Source organism: Hyaena hyaena, unplaced genomic scaffold (assembly GCF_003009895.1).
Source record: "Hyaena hyaena isolate Hyena2069 unplaced genomic scaffold, ASM300989v1 scaffold_14, whole genome shotgun sequence".
NCBI lineage: Eukaryota > Metazoa > Chordata > Mammalia > Carnivora > Hyaenidae > Hyaena > Hyaena hyaena.
This window is the reverse complement of record NW_024080646.1, coordinates 3,382,109-3,402,548: the sequence shown is the minus strand read 5'-3', so window position 1 is coordinate 3,402,548 and position 20,440 is coordinate 3,382,109. Positions and strand designations below refer to the sequence as shown.

General features: G+C 43.5%; 1 protein-coding gene across 1 annotated transcript in view; it reads left to right on the top strand.

Annotated features, from left to right (window-relative positions):
* LAMA3 (laminin subunit alpha 3) overlaps positions 1–20,440 on the top strand; it is a 276,412-nt gene that overhangs the window by 80,679 nt on the left and 175,293 nt on the right. The window contains exons 8-11 of the mRNA XM_039217713.1: positions 1,538–1,656; positions 9,505–9,595; positions 11,989–12,120; positions 14,086–14,148. Of these exons, the coding sequence (XP_039073644.1) occupies positions 1,538–1,656; positions 9,505–9,595; positions 11,989–12,120; positions 14,086–14,148 (405 nt within the window). The remainder of the gene's footprint in view (positions 1–1,537; positions 1,657–9,504; positions 9,596–11,988; positions 12,121–14,085; positions 14,149–20,440) is intronic.

Sequence of the window (20,440 nt, the reverse complement as noted above, 5' to 3'; positions counted from 1 at the left end):
CTGAAGAAATGAAAATAAGAAGGTGCTCAGCCTGTTACACACAGGGTTACTTGAAATTCTAACTCAGTCTTCTTCCATAACAGATTTACGTGGGAACTTGATTAAAACATACAAATTATTAGAAAGACCTGGAAGATTTGATCTATGTGGAAAGTAATGAATATATATTCTCTCTAAAAGAGAATAAAAATTTTACTCATGTTAGATCTTTTTCATCTTGGCAATGATGACAATCCTAAATGGGTTTTAAATTCTATTTGCTAGTTTTAGAAGTGTTATACATTACTTGTAGATAATTTTTATTATTTAAAAAAGTAGAATTGCCAATAATTTTTCTGCCCAAAGAGAACCACTCTTTTTTTTAATGCTTATTCATTTTTGAGAGAGAGAGAGAAAGCAGAGGAGGGGCAGAGAGAGGGGGGACACAGAATCTGAAGCAGGCTCCAGGCTCTGAGCTGTCAGCACATGGCCCAATGTGGGGTTCAAACTCACGAACTATGAGATCATGACCTGAGCTGAAGTCAGATGCTTAAATGACTGAGCCACCCCGATGCCCTCAAAGAGAACCTCTCTTAATAGTTTGTTATGTCTTTTAGTGTTTTGTTCATACAGACTTTAGCCTTATTATTTAATGTATATTAGATTATTTACACAAGTATTTCTACAATTTTATATCCTGTTCTTTTTCACTCAATGCTTGTAGATATTTCCCCATATTATTAAAAACTCTTTGACATACTTTTGGATGGCACACATATTGTCATTCTTTGGATTTAAGCACATCCAACAAGTGTTTGTTGAATATTCACTATGTGCTGGGGGAAGGGGTGGTGGTGGGGACTATGTTCTATTGCAAACAAAGTATGAGGTATCTCTGCCTTCATAGAACTGACAGTCAAGCAAATATGCTGTTGTTTGCTTACCATTTCCTTATAGTTAGACATTAAGATTATTTCCAGTTTATTGCTACCATAAATAGTTCTGAGATGACAAACCGACACTGTTGACAGAGGGAGTAGTTTTTAGAGTCAAATACAGATCAGGATTCTGCCTCTTACCACTGACACCCTTTAACCTCTCTAAGCCTCAGCCTCCCCATTTGGGCTCTGGAGATAATAGTACCTACCTTAGAGAGTTATTGCATACATTAAATGAGATACTGCACATAAAACACTTTTCACAGTGTACCAAGAGCTCACTTGTTCTTGTTGGTAGTAGTAGTAGTGGTAGAAGTAACATTCTCATTGTGTATGAAGCATACTTGGCATTTTGGTTTATCTCCATTTGTTGTAATTATACATTATATTTATTTTTTTAAAAGAGAAACCTCTCCCACTCAGTATCAAATGTAAGAAGCTGTTCATTGCATATTGTTACAGGTTAGTCTTTGTGTGAAAAATCCCTAAAACTTTCCCCTGAGAGTATGGTGTTCCAGAATAGACTTTCTTATGGCTGAATGAGTGGTAATCCTATCTAGGAGAATTTTTTAAGTGTCTCATTGTAATGATGGAATATTAACTCAGAGTGGCTTTTTCAGCATGCAACTGCCACGGTCATGCCATCGACTGTTACTACGATCCTGATGTCGAGAGGCAGCAGGCAAGCTTGAATATCCAAGGTGTCTATGCAGGTGGAGGGGTCTGCATTAATTGTCAGGTGAGTCACTATTTAGGTCAAAGGGGATATGTCACCATAGGAAAGGAGCATCTTTAAGTCATGCTTCCAGAAAAATGTCAATAAGTGATGCAATTTAAAGTATTTTCTGCAGGGGCGCCTGAGAGGCTCAGTCGATTAAGCATCCAACTTCGGCTCAGGTCACGGTCTCATGGTTCGTGGGTTGGAGCCCTGCATCGGGCTCTGTGCTGACAGCTCAGAGGCTGGAGTCTGCTTCGGATTCTGTGTCTCCCTCTCTCTCTGCCCCTCCCCTGCTCCTGCTCTGTTTCCCTCTGTCTCAAAAATAAAACAAAAAATTAAAAAAAACTATTTTCTGTAGACATTACTTTTGTATACAGAAGTCCTTGTTAGTTGGCTGTCATCCAAGGATTGTAGGGAAAATGGACTGAGACATGTTTGCCCAGATTCTATTGATTATGTTCTTCATTTAGATCTTTGCCTGAATGGAACAGACAATCCCTGGCTGTCATCTCAGATGCTCTCCATCTTGTGATAGAAAGGGAGGGCGAATAGGCGTCAGCTTCTGTGCTGATACCAAATCTCGTTTTCAGACAGTCTCTAAATCTAGACTCCGTGAGGAAGTACCTCATGATCAGTTAACGGAGGCTGCCATTGGCCCTTAATAAGAAACACTGATTTTTTATCCCTTCTGTAGGACAGTTGGGTTCACTAGAAATTAGCCAAGAGGAATGTATGGCAGAGGGAGGCACAATGTTCGTGAATTTGGTCCATATTGTCACTCTGTCCTGTGTGCCTTTAGAGTGATGTTTTATTGTTAGTGCTATAGGGGCACTCTGTTCATGAGATGCCCATTTATATGGAACTAGGCCACAGATCCTTAATAAGATCCACCATCATCTTTCCCACATTCGACACATTTTATACCATTTGTTACTGCAGTTAATTAATATAAGTGAAGTAGAAGTCTTAAGTTTGTTACAAATCACAGGCTCCATACATCCCAGGATCTTTTTAAGACTATGTTCTCTAAGACCCTCAGGTGATTGTTTTGCTCATTGAAGTTGCAGAAGCATTGCACTGGGATGTGTGGGTAGAATCCTTTCTCTAGATGAAGGATTAATGTATCTTTAAAATGTGTCCTTCAACGTGTCTTTAAAATACATTGTTCTTCTTCTTCCTTCTTTTAGAGATATTCTGTTTTATACTTTGCTGTTCTAGAAATCATCAGTGTGGTCCTTTTTTTTTTATAGTGGTCCTGTGAAAGCATTTTTCTTTTGCATATGAAATTCTTGAAATTTGTTTACGTTCATTGCAGTTTTTTCCAACTTAAACTTGAAATGCCTTGTTTAAGTTACATACTTAGCATAATTAACTTAAATTTTGTATTGTGGTAAGGTATATATAACATAATATCTACCATTTTAAGATAATTATCTTCCTAAACTTATCTAAAGGTTGAATGCAGATTTTTTTGGTAGAAATTGACAAGTAGATTCTAGTTTTTCTTTAAATGTTTATTTGTTTATTTTTGAGAGAGAGAGAGCACGTGAGTGAGCAAGAGAGAGTAGGGGAGGGGCAGAGAGAGAGAGAGAAAGAGAGAGAAAATCCCAAACAAACTATGAGATCATGACCTGAGCCGAAATCAAGAGTCAGATGCTTAACTGACTAAGCCACCCAGGCACCCCAGACAAGCAGATTCTAAAGTTTATATGGTTACATAAATGACCTAGAATATACAAAGCCATTGTGAAGAAGGAGAATAAGGTTAGAGAAGTTGCATTATCTTACTTAATGACTAAGGATAAAGTTACAACAAGCACAACAGTGTGGTATCAACATAAGAGTAGATACATAGATCAGTGTTACAGAATAGGGAGTATAGAAACAGAACCACACGTATATGGACATTTGGCTTTTGATAAAAGTACCAAAGCAATCCAGTGTGGAAATGGGGGTGGGGGAGAAGTTCCTTTCAACAAATGATTCTGGAATAACAATATTTCTACGGGAAAAAAAATAAACCTTGATCACTACCTTAAATTATACATAAAAGCTAAATCTATATGGATCTGACTAAAGTAAAGTGGAAACTGCAGTGGTTTAGAGGAAAATATAGAGGAATATCTTTGTGATTCAGAACACGAGCAGAGTTTTTTTTAGGTCACAGAAAGCAATGACCATGAGAAATTGACAAATCAGACCATCAAAATTTAAAACTTCTGCTCACATAACACTATTAAGAAAGCAAATAGGCTGGCCACAGATGTGGAGAATATTCACAAAACCTAAATCTGACAAGTGGTTGGTATTCAGGTTATATAAAGAACACCCACAGCTCAATAATAAAAAAGACAAATAACCGAATAAAATATTTTTGGATTTGGATAGCCACTTCACCAAAGTAGGCATGTGAATGGCCGATATGCATACAATAAATGTCTTAAGATCATTAGTCATCCGAGAAAGGCCAATTAAAGTGATAATAACTTACTGTCAAGTTTGGCGAGGATGTGGAGCACCCATATGTCTCATGCATTGTTGATGCGAATAAAATATGGTACCACCACTATGGGAAAATGGCAGTTTTCAAAAATAAAAGTAAACACACACCTACACCATGACTCACAAATTCCACTATTAGGCATTTATCCATGAGAAATGGAAACATGTTTACAAAAAGTTTATATAGTGCAGGTTTATGCACAATAGCCTCACCCTGGAAATAACCTAGGTGTCTATTAATAGTAGGATGGTTGAACAAACTGCCACGTTTACACAATGGAATACCAATGAGCCATAGCGAGCAACAAACTATTGATTCATGCAACAAAATGCAAGAACCTTAACACTATCATGCTAAGTGAAAGAAGAGTTACAAAAAAGAATGCGTAAAGTTCCAGGGCCATTTAAGTGAAAGTCTGGAACGGGGAAGACCAATCAGGAGCGGGAAAATCAGAACCATGGTTAACTCTGGGGAGGTGGTGATGGGACAGTGGGTGGAAAGGGCGTGGGGAACTTTTTGAGGTGATGGTGGTGTCCTGTCTCTAGACAGGGACTAGGGCTTCACAGATGTATTCATTCGTCAAATTCAGTGAATGTATGATTAAGAGTTGTGCACATGTATATAAATTTTACATGAAAAGAAAATAAACATTGAACAGCAGCTAATTATATGCATGCTAAAGTTGTAGGGTACAGTGACTGATATCTGCAATTCATTTTGAAATGCATAAAAAATCAGGTGGATTAATAGAGAAGTGAGTATGTGGGTAATGATGTGATACAACAAGGGAGTAAAATGTTAATGATAAACTGTACACAAGGCATGTGTAGATGTTCACTGTAAACTTTGAAATTTTTATAATAAAACATTAGGGGGAAAGAGCAATGAAAGAAGAAGGCAAGGAACACAACATTTGGGGGGGTTGACTCCTTGATTTCTTTCCTTTGATGAAATACTGATGTTCTTATTAAGATTGAAGATGACCCATGGTGTTTGAGAGGATGCTTGAAGATACTTTATCTCCGTTAATTAGATCGGAATCTTTAGCTTCTATGTGGAGACATGACTTGTGATCTGAGTCTCGAGCTTGCTCCCTAGCTGTTGTCCTTGATGGGTTGGTTGCATTATTTCCAAACTGCTTGTCTCCTCTACGTACATACACCACACAAAGCTAAGAGATGGGGTCAAGAAGTAGAGCACGTATGGCTACATTTCCTCCTGCAACAAACCCCATGATATGACAGAAAAGATTGTAAACAGGCAAAATATCCTCTCCTTCTGGAATCCACAATAGCATGAAAAATAAAGATAAATACCAGAAATTTCAGAAAGAGATTCCAGAAGCATAGAAAGTGGACATATCCATGCAGGAGAACATAGCCATGATGGATGGAATGATTAGAGGCACTCCAAGAAGCAGCAGATAGAGGAAGTAACTATGGAGCTACATCCAAACCTATAAATCCTTATTGGAGTTAATACAGAAAGACCTATATGGAAAGGCATAATGTGTTTCCAGACTCAATATATAAATATGCCACTTATTCAAAACCAGCCTATAAATTCAGTTCAATGGCTATCAGAATTGCTAGGAGATTTTGGGGGGTGCCTGAGTGGCCCATTCAGTTAAGTGTCTGACTCTTGGTTTCTGCTCAGGTCATGATCTCATGGTTCGTGAGTTCGAGCCTCATGGTTTGTGAGTTCGACCCCTACATCGGGCTCTGCACTGACAGTACTGAGCCTGCTTGGGGTTCTCTCTGTGCATCAACCCTACTCATTCTCTCTGTCTCTGTGTCTGTCTCCCTGTCTCTTTCTCTGTGTCTGTCTCTCAAAATAATAAACTTAAAAAAAAAAAGAGTTCCTAGGAGATTTTTTATGAAGATTGACAGGCTGATTGTAAGTTCTTATCAATAAAAGACTATAGAAGGATAGACACATCATTTAGAAAAGATGAATAATTAGGGGGGAAATTTGTCTTCCAAGATAGCAAAACATTCTCTAATAGAGAATCTACAAACACATTCATGTAGATGCTTAGATTTGGGTTATAGCAATATTGGCATTTCTACTGGAAGGAAAAGAGGGGTGTTACATAAACAATGTTGGGACATTTGGCTTTTCCTTTGGGGAAAAAATGTAACCTATCCTATGTCACATACAGAGGGACATAAAGAGTCTTGATGAGGAAGGGGGGCGGTTGCTGCCATTGCAGGGTCAGTTGGCTGGGTGAGCTGCAAGGTGATGCTGCAAGATGAAGTTTGAATTTCCTGGTAGAATACACATACCCTACAGCAAGGTGCACCTGTCAGAAACCAGGCTGTCTTGGGGCGCCTGGGTGGCTCAGTTGGTTAAGCGTCTGACTTTGGCTCAGGTCATGATCTCACGGTTTTTGGGTTTGAGCCCCACATCGGGCTCTGTGCTGACAGCTAGCTCAGAGCCTGGAGGCTGTTTCAGATTCTGTATCTCCCTCTCTCTCTGACCTTCCTCTGCTCATGCTGTCTCTCTCTCTCTCCCAGAAATAAATAAAACATAAAAAAAAAAAGAGAAATCAAGCTTAGTTCAGGCTGCTGTAATAAATATACCATAGAACTGGTGGTTAAACAATTAAGAGTTCTTTCTCACAGTTCTGGAGACTGGGAAGTCCAAGATCAAGATCCTGGCAGATCCAGTGTCTGGTTTGCAGATGGCTGCCTTCTCATTGAGTCCTCAAGCAGTGGAGCAAGAGATCATCGCTCTTCTTCTTCTTTTTAAAAAATTTTTAATGTTTATTTTTGAGAGACAGAGAGCAAACAGGGGAAGGCAGAGAGAGGGAGACATGGAATCTGAAGCAGGCTCCAGGCTCCAAGCTGTCAGCACAGATGTGGGGCTCCAACCCATGAACTGTGAGATCATGACCCGAGCCAAAGTTGGACACCCAACCGACTAAGCCACCCACGTGCCCCACATCACTCTTCTTATAAGGGGACTACTGCCATCATTAGGACTCTGCCCTCATGATCTGATTATTTCTCAAAGGCTTCGTCTTCAAATACCATTATATTGGAGATTAGGCTTCAGCATATGCATTTTGGGAGGGGACACCAGCATGTAGCCCATGCACTAGCTAACCTAGCTGTCTCCCACCTTTTCCATGTAGTTCTGTTAACGGCAGAATGAGAACTATCTGCCATCAGCTCTGAGCTGGGCCTGGGAACGTTCAGATGGCCAATCAGCTGGCATGTAGGATAGCCAGATCATTATCCTGCAGGGCAAGCATTTGTCAGAGATGGCCATGTTCTCATATGTTATTGATTTTATTTTTACTTCTGAGGTTTACTGTTTTAAGTATTGGTTTGGGGTATGGGACATCTGAATTAGGGTGGCCAGTTCCCTAGGATGTGGCATTGGGGTAAAGACCTGGAAGAAGCCAGAGAATGAATCAGGCATCTGTCTGGGGGAGGGCATTCCAGGCAGAGGGGGGGTGTCAGGGCAGAAGCCCTGAGAGGGAGCAAGGGACCCATGTGGCTGGAAGGGAGCAAGCTGGAACAGACAGCAGAGAGGTCACAGAGAGGCCAGATCATGTTGGCCTTTAGGAGGAAAATCAGGTCAGAGGCTTCCCGGGAGAGCATGGCCAGTGAGTAGACTAACAGTCTCTATGTGCTTGAGGTTCACGGAAATGGAAGCCAGCAGTAGTGTTGTAGATGTGGTTGAGAAATTGTGAGGAATTAAGAGGAGATGTGGGGTTTACTTGAAGATTGAAAAGTGTCTTAGAAGAGGTATGTTTGGAGGATTTAGGTTATGGTCAATGATCAGAGCCTGGGAGTTTCTAGGTGAGTGTTCTGTAGAAAGCCAAAGGTAGGGGTGAGTGGGGTAGAGGTAGGCTTATCTCCTGCATAGATTCCATTGGCACTTACCTCTCTTTAGCTTGAGGTTTTCTCATCTTGTGTTAAGTGTCCGGCAAATGCAAATTCAGGCACCCATTTTTCCCAGTGAGGCTGCTTCCCCAGCACCTTCTATATAGAAAATACAGAACTACCACTGTCCTTGGGTCTCCCTCTGACCTTGGTCCAACCATGGCCATAGTGTTCTTGGTACGTCATTGCTCTCAGGGGAAGCTGAGGGTTCTAGAGAACACCTGAGATTTGGAGGTAAACTACAGGCATCATTCCATCTTCAGGGGGATTTGTGTCTCTCTTTTGGTCATTTGTTGCTGTTCTTTGTGCAGATCTCTGTGGCAGATGCTTTATTAACCAAAATTTATGGTATAAGAAGGGCTGCCCACTTCAGAGAAGTTTTCCTTCTTCATTGGGAAAAATTTGGGGAACCAAGATTAACCTCACATCCTGTCTATTATTAGTCACCATGGCAAGCAGCAGAGTTGAGAGGTTAATTGGCATTTGATTGAAGGGGAGTGGATTACAGCTGTTTTTTATTTGCCCGAATGTTTATGCATGTAAATGTTAAGTCAGAGAGGTGGCCAGTGCAGTTTTAAACCTCAGTGTTAAAGTGAATTCAGATTTTAGCCCACAGGACAAGGAGTGGTAGTAAAGAAAAATCTGTAATTAATAAAACCATCTGAAATGGGAGCAGGGATTCAGAAGAGTCTTTGTTCTCCACTGTGATTTTATGCAGACTTCTTTTGGGTCAAAGTGTGTTATATTGTTTTTTTGTCGTTTTAACTTCCTACTGCATCTCTTTTCATTAATGAAATAACACTGTCTTTCTGATTGTTTCCTAATTAGAGAGCAAGAGCATTGAGTTGCTCTTGGAAACTGATGATACATGTTGGGCAATTTGATTTGTGACAATTACAAGGATTAACCATGACATATAAAAATCCTCCTAGTATTGTACTTTAAAATGAGTTCTGTGTAGGAGACTTGTGCCTACATTTCCCATTCACAAAACAGAAATGTTTGGAACATGATTTCATAACTAAAGCACAGATAAAATTGGGACAGCGAGAGAAGAGGATCTGTATGTGCCATTTCTTCCGAAATTGGGGAAGATAAAAATACACACGTGACCCTTTAGTCCCATTCAGTTCTTCTGATTGAGCGAGGAAGAATAGTGCTCCTGAGTTTTTTCTCACAGAAATGTGAAGTGTTTCACTGAGCAAATTCTGTGCCAGAGGGGAAAACCTGGGCTGTCTAGTTCATGGAACTTACCCTTATTTCTTTTGCCAATGGAAAAAAAATTCCAGAGCCACCTATCAGTCAGTGCCCTGTGGCAGATCTTGGAGATTCAAGGTCAAGATGAATGCTATTTTTTTTTTTTTTTTACTTTGAAATTGTAATTGTACGTGACCATGATTTCACTGGATGAACAGCACAAACTAAGGACTTTTCTGGTTCTCTTCCTTATAATTTTCTTTTGTTTCTTTTTAGCATAACACAGCCGGTGTGAACTGTGAAATCTGTGCTAAGGGTTATTACCGCCCTTACGGTGTTCCAGTCAATGCTCCACATGGCTGCATCCGTAAGTTTCATTTCAGCTTGGTATGTCTCAGACTGTCTGTACTTTACCGCTTTGGCATGGTCATCGGGCTAAACTCTGGTGGGCTATTAGTTCCCTTCCTTCTCTCTTTATTCATATTGTTGATTCTATTCCATCTAGCTGTGTAACCTCAGTCAGGTACATAATCTCCCTGAGCCTCTGACTTCTTATATATAAATGGGAATGATAATACAGACGTACCTTGGAGATATTGCAGGTTCAATTCTAGACCGCCGCAAGAAAGCGATTATTGCACTGAGAGACAATTGCAATAGAGCTGGTTGAATGAATGTTTTGGTTTCACAGTGTGTATCAAAGTTATGTGTATATTGTACCAAAGCCTATGTGGTGTGCAATAGCTTCATGTGTAAAAGAAGTACATAGCTTAATGAAAAAATACTCTGTGGCTAAAAAGTGCTAACCATCATCTGAGCTTTTAGTAAATTGTAATCGCTGATCACAGATCACCATAGCAAATATAATAATAAAAAGTTTGGAATATTGGAAGAATTCTCAAAATGTAACAGGGACACAAAGTGAGCAAATGCCATTGAAAAAAGACTGCTGATCAACTTTCACGATGCAGGTTGCCACAAACCTTCAATTTGTAAAAAACATAATATCTGTGAAGCACAATAAGGAAAAGCACAGTAAAACAAGGTATGCCTGCATAGTCCGTATGATAGAATGAAGTGCATCAGAAAAACCTAGGAAGACACAAAGCATTGGGGCTTGTCACGTACTAGCCCTGTCACAAATGTTCCTCCGTTTTCTGTTGTGACATGTTTTTGCAGGCTCCAGTAGTTTAAGATTTTTGTCCGAATTAGCATCAAGACAATATAGTAATGATCTCACAAGGATCCAGTAATAGTCATCATATCTAAAATAGCTATGATTTATTGAACACTCACTATATGCAAGGGATTGTGAAATACTTTCACAAATATCTGATATAACCAACTTACATTGTATTATTATTTTCTTTTTTAGATCTGGGGACACCAAAGGCTCTGAGTAGTTAAATATTTGAGCCCAGGTGACAAAACCGCTAACTGGTAGCTAGCTCCAGGATATAGGTCCTATCTGCCTGATTCCTCTCTGTGCCATTTTACATCCATGATACAGAGAGATGCACCGGGTTTTCCCTGGGGAACTGTCAGACGTGGGCCAGACTGAGGACTTTGCCATACATGTGTCATCTGTTTTATGTTCTGTGGCTATCGCCGTTGGAAAACAGTTCCAGGCCTAAGATGGCCACTGTGCCCACCACACCCCCAGATTCATTCTTCATACCATTATCATTTGAGGGCATCCAAGCCCAAAGAATGTGTGGACTCTGATTTGCCTCCCTTGGGCATTCATCCTTGTTAAAAGAGTGTTCCTGTCTTCCCTCCCTCTCCCACATCATCCCACGAAGTATGTCCATCATTTTTCTTGCTCCCATGAAGTATAGTCTTTAGCAAAGGAGACAAAGGTATTACAAATGCAGACACCTTCTCTGGAATCTCAGCTCTCCATCACTGTTCCAGCCTCTTTCTTCATCATTGAAGTGGTCTTGTAATCTCACAGAGATATTACAGGCTTAGTGTAAAGAATCCACAGGACACATCCATTCTAAGCAAGTTAAGCAGAGGAAACCAGATGAAGCAGGACTGGGGGGATGCTTAATGCCCGTGGCTCCCCTACTTTTCCAGTCTCTCACGGACATGTGCCTAGCTGGGTTATGACTGTTCAAGGTCAGGACTTTCCAGGTCAAGGAAAGCTCCTAAGTGAGGGGCTGCCAAGCCTCTTGTAGCCCAAGTGTGTCTGTCTGGAATGCAAACCTCATAGTGGTGTTGGTTGCAAAACTGCCTTCAGCAAGTCTCATCACTGGAATCTATTCAACTTATGGGCGCAGTCTCGCTGTGCTGTCCACAGATGACATGTCAACGTCCAGGCGTCCCGCACGTGTGACTGCATCACACCTGTGCAATGATGACCACCACGAACATTCACAGCTGGCTCGTGGCCAGGAGGGGCTGTGTCCAAAAGACCTACCGGGGCTACAGCAGACACCCACCAGCCGCCTCTGACTGCAGTTTGTGCAGACCTTTCCTCTCCTGCAGTGAGCTGGGCAGTGCTCAGTGTGATAAACTGTATTCTGGAGAACTCAGTGTGGATGGCTTTTGACAAGCTTCTCTCTGGGGGCCCCTGGTGTTTGATCAATGCAAACTATTGTTGAGGTATGAAGTAGAAAACAGGGTGTGCCCTTTCAAGAATAACCGTGGTCCAATAGTAGAGCATTAAACATCGCCTGAGAAGTCCTGGGGACATAGCTACCACATTTAGTCCAGGGAAGGGAAGGACCACTCTCTGAAACCTGGCATTTCTCGTAGCTTGCAGCTGTAACCCCGAACACGCTGATGACTGTGAGCCGGGCTCAGGCCACTGCAAGTGCAAGCCAAATTTCCGCGGAGAGCACTGTGAGGAGTGTGCGGTTGGGTACTACAATTTCCCGTCTTGCTTGAGTAAGTAGTGACTGCACTCCTTTCTTGCACTTTCTTGCACATAGCTGGGCCTTGTGCATTAACTCCCTAGAGCACGACAGGCGGGGCGGGGGGCGGGGCGCACCCGTGGAAATGGGGTCAGATATGCTGTATTTTCATGGAAATGTTTCCGAAAGTTCAGAACATAAAATTTATATGAGTATATTTTATAGTCAGTTGTTTATGTCTGGTGATTACGTTAGGTTGTACCATAGGATTATCATCCCAGTAGGTCAGAGAGGTCAAATATTGGCAATTTCAACTTGACAGTGATCCATGCATGTGATTTATCTTCAAAAAGAACCTGGAAGAAATGTCAAGGGTACCAGATGCTTGTTTGCATATGTATTGTTTTGGGTGGCGGCAGGGCTGGGGGGGTGGGGGGGAATGTTTCCCCTTTCCCCCACTGTGTGATTAGGCCAGGTTATCATGGGCCCCACCCCTCCCCAGTGCACTGATTTGAGCCAGTATCTCAGCATCCCTGAGAGAAAACAGATGTACATGTACGTGGTAGAAACACCACAGGACATGCAGCAGGAGAGTCTGAAACCAGCCCTGCAAATGCAAATTGTTACAAGAGCCATGGTTCTGTTTGTTCTGCAAAAGTGTAAACGCTGCGCTTTTGTGTTAGGACAAAGAAACACTGTTTGAACCCTTCCACCTCCCCACCTCCCCTTCCTGCCAGCGTTGCACTGGTTTTTGCTCTTCCAGCTCCGCATGGCAGGAAAAGTACACTGAGCCGTGGGGACTTGGCGAAGGGACACGTGTGAATGGAGTGACTGTATGCCCTGGCTCACACCTGCTTTCCCAGGAGAACTCTGAACCTAGCACCCCCTTTCACCATTGAGTATCCTGGTTGGAGGATGAATTATATGATCATCTTGTATTTACAGAAGCCAATTTTTTAATGTTTTATTTATTTATTTATTTATTTACTTTAGAGAGAGAGACAGAGATAGCATGAGTAGGGGAAGGTCAGAGAGAGAGGGAGACACAGAATCTGAAGACAGGCTCTAGGCTCTGAGCTAGCTGTCAGCACAGAGCCCGACGCGGGGCTCAAACCCACGAACTGTGGGATCATGACCTGAGCTGAAGTTGGACACTTAACGGACTGAGCCACCCAGGCACCCAGAAGCCAATTTTTTGTTTTTAAGGAAGCTGTTTTTAAGCCCAAACAAAATAACACTGAATTGAGGTTTAATCAGTTTAGAATCTGTAATTATTAGATTACAGGCCGAGCAGAAATCGCATTTGCCTTTTTAGTGACAAAAGCAAACAACAAAAAACAAAACAAAACAAAATCCCTGAAACAATTTTATGGCATAAGTCAAATTCTAGGGGGAAAAACTTGAAAAGGTAATTTTTAAAACCCCTATTTTCTTTTTTTTCTTTTTTTATTTTTATTTCTAGGAGAGAGAGAGAGAGACAGCGTGAGCAGGGGAGGGTCAGAGAGAGAGGGAGTCACAGACTGAAACAGGCTCCAGGCTCTGAGCTGGCAGTCAGCACAGAGCCCGACGCGGGGCTCGAACCCACGAACCGCGAGATCATGACCTAAGCGAAAGTTGGATGCTTAACCGACTAAGCCACCCAGGCGCCCCTTAAAACCCCTATTTTCAATTTTAAGTTAAGAAAAGCAATAAAGATGCTGCAGAAACCAAGCTCATCCCTGCTTAGACTGAGACCTAACTATTGTGAGCATAAAGATATCCATTTCAGTTCACTTAATATACAAATCAGAATGGCTGACCAGTCTGGTTTCAGTCGCTAAGTGCATTTTCAATAGAGCAAGCAGTATTGCCTTTCTCTAAATTAGGCTCCTCATGTGACTTTTCGCTAAATTCAAAGGGCTTCTTTCTTGTTTGTGCAATGTAATGTTTTACTTAATATCTTTAATACTTAAAGATTAAAAACCTTTGTCTTTTTTTTTTTTTTTAATGATTTTTCTAGGAATTCCCATTTTCCCTCTTTCTACTCCAAGTCCAGAAAATTCAGTAGCTGGAGATATAAAAGGCAAGTACCTTCTCTTTTGGTTTAACTTCAATGGAAATGTTACACTCCAAATTATTTTTCTACTTCCTCTGCCTACTAACTATTGTGCCCAAGTTCAAATGGTCCTGACCGGATCACGGTGGGTGCTTTGTGGGGGTCTCCTGTTTCAGGTCCTCACCACCCAGCATTCTCCGTCTCAGTCTGTCTTTTGCAGGATGCTACCTGATTAAGGAGACTAAACAGAGTTTGAATTGTAGATCACTTGCTCACTCAAAACGAGTCCAGTAGCAGCCAGTTGCCGACTGTCTTACTTGCGTTCTACATACAGAGACCCTGAGAAAAAATTGGAGCGCAAGCGTGTGATTCGGGATACGATCCCGGGAAACATCAGTAAGAGAGTAGGTCAGGCAGTGAAGGGAGCCATGAGCAAGCAAGGTCCTACTGCAGCGCCAGGAGCCACATTCCCCGAGGCAGCTCTAGGCGCCAGCAGGATCTTGCTCAGCATTATCCCAGCTGAAGGGGTACCTTCAGTGACCTGCCATCAATGGAAGGTGGCTTTTGGGCATTAACTCCGGCACTTCCAGCTTGCTATGCTGGAAGGCCAAGGAGCTCCTCCAGCCAGAGGGTGCCCCTGGGCAGAGAGTGGCAGAGGTGCGCAGGAAGCAGCCTTTGGGGTAGAGAGGTGAGTGCCGAGAGGGTGTGGGTGTTACGCCTACCTAACCATCCTGCAGGTGTTTTATGGTCACCCCTTATGTGTTCAGCACCCTTCTGTGTGCTGGAAACTTATCAGTGAGCAGAATAAAGAAAGATTCCCAGCCCTCCGACGGCTTATATTCCAGCGGAGGGTCTCCTACAAAAATAATATATAAACCGCTAAATAAATAAAATCTCTCTGTGTTAGATTATGATATGCCAAGTTGTGTGCTGCACAAAGGTGCTATTTTTAAGAGGGCGGGGCTTTCACTAACTAACTAACCCATATGAGGCATATTCTAGGTCTTGAGGTTTGATTCTGGAGCTGAGGGCAGTTTCTTATGCAAACCCGTAATGGCACACACACGGGAATGCACGCTCAGTGAGGCACACGGCGCTGACATGAGGGCACAGCACATGTACACAGCCCGTGACCGTGTCTCTTCTGGATCATGTTCCCATCACCACCGAGGTTCTCACCCCCTCCCCCCAGGGTGCGAGTAGCAGCCTGATGGTCACGTGCTCATCTCACTGGGGTGGAGATAGTGCCAGGTGTGTGTGAGCGCCTCGCCTGTGGCTCTCCTCCAGCCATGTCCAAGGCACGGGTGGGCAGAGAAGGGGCACTTGTGACCAGACAAGAAAATGGTCTCTGGAGAGCTCTCTTTGGCAGAAGGTTTCCATTCCTGCAACACTACAGGTGTGTTGCGGGTAGCCTTGGCCATGAGTGTTGTGCAGAACTGAAGTCTGGGAGAGAGGTGAGGGAGTGTGAGGTTTGCAGATTTAAATAGGGTAGTCGAGGAGGGACCTTACTGAAGAGATAAGCAAAGACCTTAGGGGATGAGGGGTGAGTTCTGCAGGTATCTGGGGACGAGCATCCAGACCCAGGAAAGAGCCAGTGCAGAGTCCCTGGGGGCAGGGGGTGTTCACGGAACAAAAAGGAGAGCAGGGCGTGAGAGCGGAGTGAGCATTGCAAGAGAGGTAAGGAAGGGAAGTGCTGGGGGCCAGATGGCCCGCCTTTGTCACCCACTGCAAAGACGTTAGTTACCTTCTGTTCTCGGAGAGGAGCCATGGATAGTTTGCACAGACAAATGATGTTGCATAAGGGACTCTATGGCGACTGTGTTGAAAACCAGTTATAGGAGGAGAAAAGAGGAAGCAGGGAGAGGCCCTGGAAGGCTATTGTGACAGTCTATGAGGGAGAGACGGTGGTGGCTCAGAACCAGAGGCATCAGTGGAGGCGACAGGAAGTGGACAGTGTGGCTATAATCTGAAGACAGAGCCGACAGGACTTGCCAGGGGTTTGCTGGCTTAGAGATGGGATATGAGAGAAAGCGAGGCCTCGGGGGTGATTCCAAGGCTTCTGGATGGAGCAAACAGGAAGAAGAGTACCGTTTATTGAGGCAGAAAAGGCTGCAGAAGACAAGGTGAAGTGCAGGGCTGGAAAGGGGGGCAGGTGGATGCAATGGTGGGAACTTAGAGACACTGTCTTCTGGCTGTTCTTTTTATTCTCTATGGAATGAGAATCAAGGTCAGGGGCAGAAGATGAGGTTAGGGAGGAAGCTTTGAGGTTGAAGAGACAGGAGGTATGTTAAGAGTCATCTCAGAATGTGGGGGAGAGAGTGGGCTTGGGGAATGTCCTGGAATTTGGGGGCAGCACAGGGGATTCACCTGAAGCCAGGTAATGTGATCCAGTTTACCTTCCTATTTTCCTTCCTCCTCCTGCCCTACACGTACCCAGCCTCCTGTGGGTAAACCAGGGCTCTCTGCGTGGTTATGCGGGGTATTGTCCGAAGCCTTCACCGGACTCTTGGTCACTTGAGGACAGAAACTATGGTTCTAATTCCTGCAGTATCTCCCCTGCCCATAGCAGGCGGTATCCTGTCCCCAGTGATCTCTGCAAACATTCCCATAATGTCTGTTCATTGACTAGAATGGAACTCTGCTATTGAGCCTTGATTACACCACACATCTCGGGTTTTCTTCCACAGGAATGTTTTAGATCTCCCATTTACCATCTGTTTCCAGTAATCCTTTTGTTATTCAATTCTTTTTCTCCCCCAGTAGACTGCTGGTGACTTCAGGAAAAGAAATTTAATTGAACTTGAAGAGAGGTTCAGACATCTGTTAGAAAATACAGGGAAGCCTTAGAACACAGCCTCAAGGAAAAGTTTCAATGAATGCAGTGAGATCTATCTGGGAATTTGAATGCACAGATATCACTTCAATTTGGTCTTTGATTATTGCATTTTATTTCACTTAAAAAATGTTTATTTACTTATTTTTGAGAGGGGGAGTAGGGGAGAGGCAGAGAGAGAGGGAGACCCAGAATCCGAAACAGGAACCAGGTTCTGAGCTGTCAGCACAGAGCCCAATGTGGGGTTCAAACTCACGAATGGCGAGATCATGACCCGGGCTGAAGTTGGATGCTTAACCAACTGAGCCTCCCAGGTGCCCCTTTGATTATTGCATTTGAAAAACACCCAGCTGGGGGCTCATCCTGTCATGATCTCACGGTTCTTGAGATGGAGCCCCAGGCAAGGCTCTTTGCTGACTGCTCAGAGCCTGCTTGGGATTCTCGCTTTCCTCTCAAAAGAAAGAAAAAAAGGAAGGGAGGGAGGGCAAGAGGAAGGAAGGAAGGAAGAAAAAGAAAGAAAGAAACATTGAATAAAAATAAAAATAAGCACCCACTTTGCGGCCTGACTTGGCAAGGCACATTAGAAGGTCAAACATGTCAGCTGCAGGCGATGCAGAACCCTGGATAACACTGAGCACCCTCCCACCCTTGAGAATTTGAATTCATTAAGGTCCATTGACACTTTCCTGTTTTCTAGTACAGTGGTTCTTAAACAGGGCCGTGGTTTAGAATCCCTTGCTTTTACAAAATAGAAATTCCTCTGTAGCATTCCCGATCTTAATCTGCCTTTTCCAGGATGAAGTCCAGGCTTCTCTTTTGAACAAGTTTTCCAAATGATTCCGATGGATGTCTCTTGTTAAGAACCACTGCTTTAACTACTAAAAATCCCACTTAACGGTTGGCAAACTTTCCTGCAAAGGGTCAGACGGTAAACGTTTTTGGATTTGTAGGTGAAGCTGCAAATAGTCAACTTCGCTGTTGTACCAGGAAAGTGACCATAGACAACATGTAAATGTGAGATCTTGGCTGGTGTCCCAGTAAAACTTTAATTGACTGAAAGAGGGATGGGTTTAGTTCTCAGGCCATAGTTAACAGATTGTGGAATTAGATCAGAATTTCCCAGGCAACTGTATTTTCCCAGGAGATTCCAAAGTGCAGCAGAGACTGAGAACCACTTACCTAGAAAATCCATATGCTCAGTTCCAGACACAATGACTTGAAGCGAAAACAACAGAACAGTTTTGCAGATCAGAACGTTTGCAGGATTGTTTTGTTTTTTCGTTATATTTCATGACTTTGGATATTATCAGGGTTTTCTGGGTCCAAGTGTTTATATCCAACTTAAGATTTATTCCTAGTAAATCAGTGTATAGTCGACACATCTTCAAGGGCTCTGTTTGAAAATGACAGCAATATGTGAAACATACACTCTAGAGGGACACTAGCCTGCAGGCATGTGTGCACTTTTATGCATCCAAGTTCAAAGAGCAGGGACCAGCAGAAAAACAGATGCAGAAAGACTCCAGGTGCTTATTTTACCTAGGAGATTGAGGCAAGCTGGGGATGATTATGGAAAGCCGCCCATGTGGCCTGAGGACATGGGTGCCCAGGGGGTTTCTTGACAAATATCATAAAGAGGGTTTGATTCTTGCAGTCACTTTATAATTAGCAACATGCCTTTGCCAGAGCTTTGAGGTCAGTGTGGTTGAGGCTGGAGGACATGCTAACAATAGGAGCTCAGAGGTCGGGGTGGCCGCCGCTGGGGCATGCTTTCCTGGCCATGTCCTTCCTGGGGCTGGGCATTTGTCTGCTTGGCAGGGTGGGCAGTCACTGTTGTCATGGAGACCTGTCAGCTAAGGCTTAAAGATGGACGGGCACATTCTGATATCTCCATTTGGAGGCTCTTTATGGATGCCAGTAAAATGGAATTCAAGGAATTGTGTTTACTAAAACACATTGAAGATGTTCCAGAGAATATTTAGCATCTTCTTCATTCATTGAACTTTCCTCATGTGCCTGCTCTGTACAAGGCACTGCCTGTCACACAGTCCCCACTTCCTGGAAGTTCCTGGTCCTGTGAAAACACAGGCAGGTAAAACCCTTACAGCAGTAGGAGTTCATGCTAAGTCTGGGTGAGAACACAGAGCTATCAAAGCATGCAGGAGAGGCATCCTTACAGAATGAAGAGAGAGAGGGAGGAAGGAAGAAAGGAGGATGGTAGAGCCTGGAGGAGAGCCCGTCCCAGAGCAGGAGAAACAGCTGAGTCTTGGAGCATGAAGGAGTTAGCCAGGCAGAGGGACAGCTGCGAAAAGGCACAGGGACAGGAGAGGGGAGAGCAGTGGGTCCCTGGTGCTGAATCGGGGGAAGGCAGAAGAAGTTCAGGGGGTGGAGAGGATCAGGGAAAGATCAGAGTGGGCAGCCAGGCTCAGATGTGCAGGGCATAGGATGCAGGGGCACCATACCTGTGGAGGACATGGAAGATTTGTATATTTGTGGTGGCCATTGTACAGCAAAGGTCAGGAAAGCATCTTGACCAGGGACACTTTTTCAAGTTTGTGCAAAGGTGCTGCTTAGGCTGCTGGCAGCCTGGTGGGTTTTGGAGGGGTTACTACGTCACACATGTCAAGGACTTTGGGTTGTGTCCTGAAAGCATTGTGTCACCCTTGAGGAATTCAAACTGGAAAATGACATGAGATGAAAAGGCTGGCACTTTAGAAAGATCTCTCTTGATACCCGCATGGAGAATGGATTGGAAGGAGGGCAGGATGGAAAGCAGACAGCCTGGTTAGGAGGCTCTCAAAACAATCTTGGCAAACAGGGATAAAGCCCTGAATGAAGACTCTGGGATTCAGGAAGCGGTGATAGATTCCAGGGACTTTCCTGCAGCATAATCATTATGACCCAGTGGTGAGGTGCGGGAGGTGAGGGTCAGGGAGACGTGAGGGTCCCTCATGGTTTCTGACTCTGGGCAGGACTGTTTGCTAGGTAAGGAAGAGGAAATGTTAAAAAGTGATTTTCAGAAATGACTTTTAAAAATGCACAGGTACCAGATGCTTTCTTTCTGTTCCAAGATGGTTATAACTCAGGATTCTTTGGCCCTCAATGCTAGTGGTAAAGTTCAGGTTTCTTACTGAGTTCCAGTGCTTGCTTTTAATGCCTAGACTATAATCGACAGTAAAGCTTTCCCTTCCCTGTAGACACGGTGGTCTCAGCTCACATGGTGGTCTCGGGGCTTCTGGAGGGAGAGACTAGAAACCGCAAAACCTGTTGTGACCGGGGCTCAGAAATCACATCAGAGCACTTTCACTTCCTTATGTGGATCAGAGCACAAGTCAGGAGGCCATTCAGTGATTTCAATCATTAAAGTGTCGTGAAAGACCCACCCAGCAAGGGCAGAGAAGAGGGGAGGGAAAGGGGGAGGCTGCTTGTGCAGATTGGTTGGGAAAGACCTTCCCAGGAGAGGACGAGAAAGAACTGGAGAAGGGC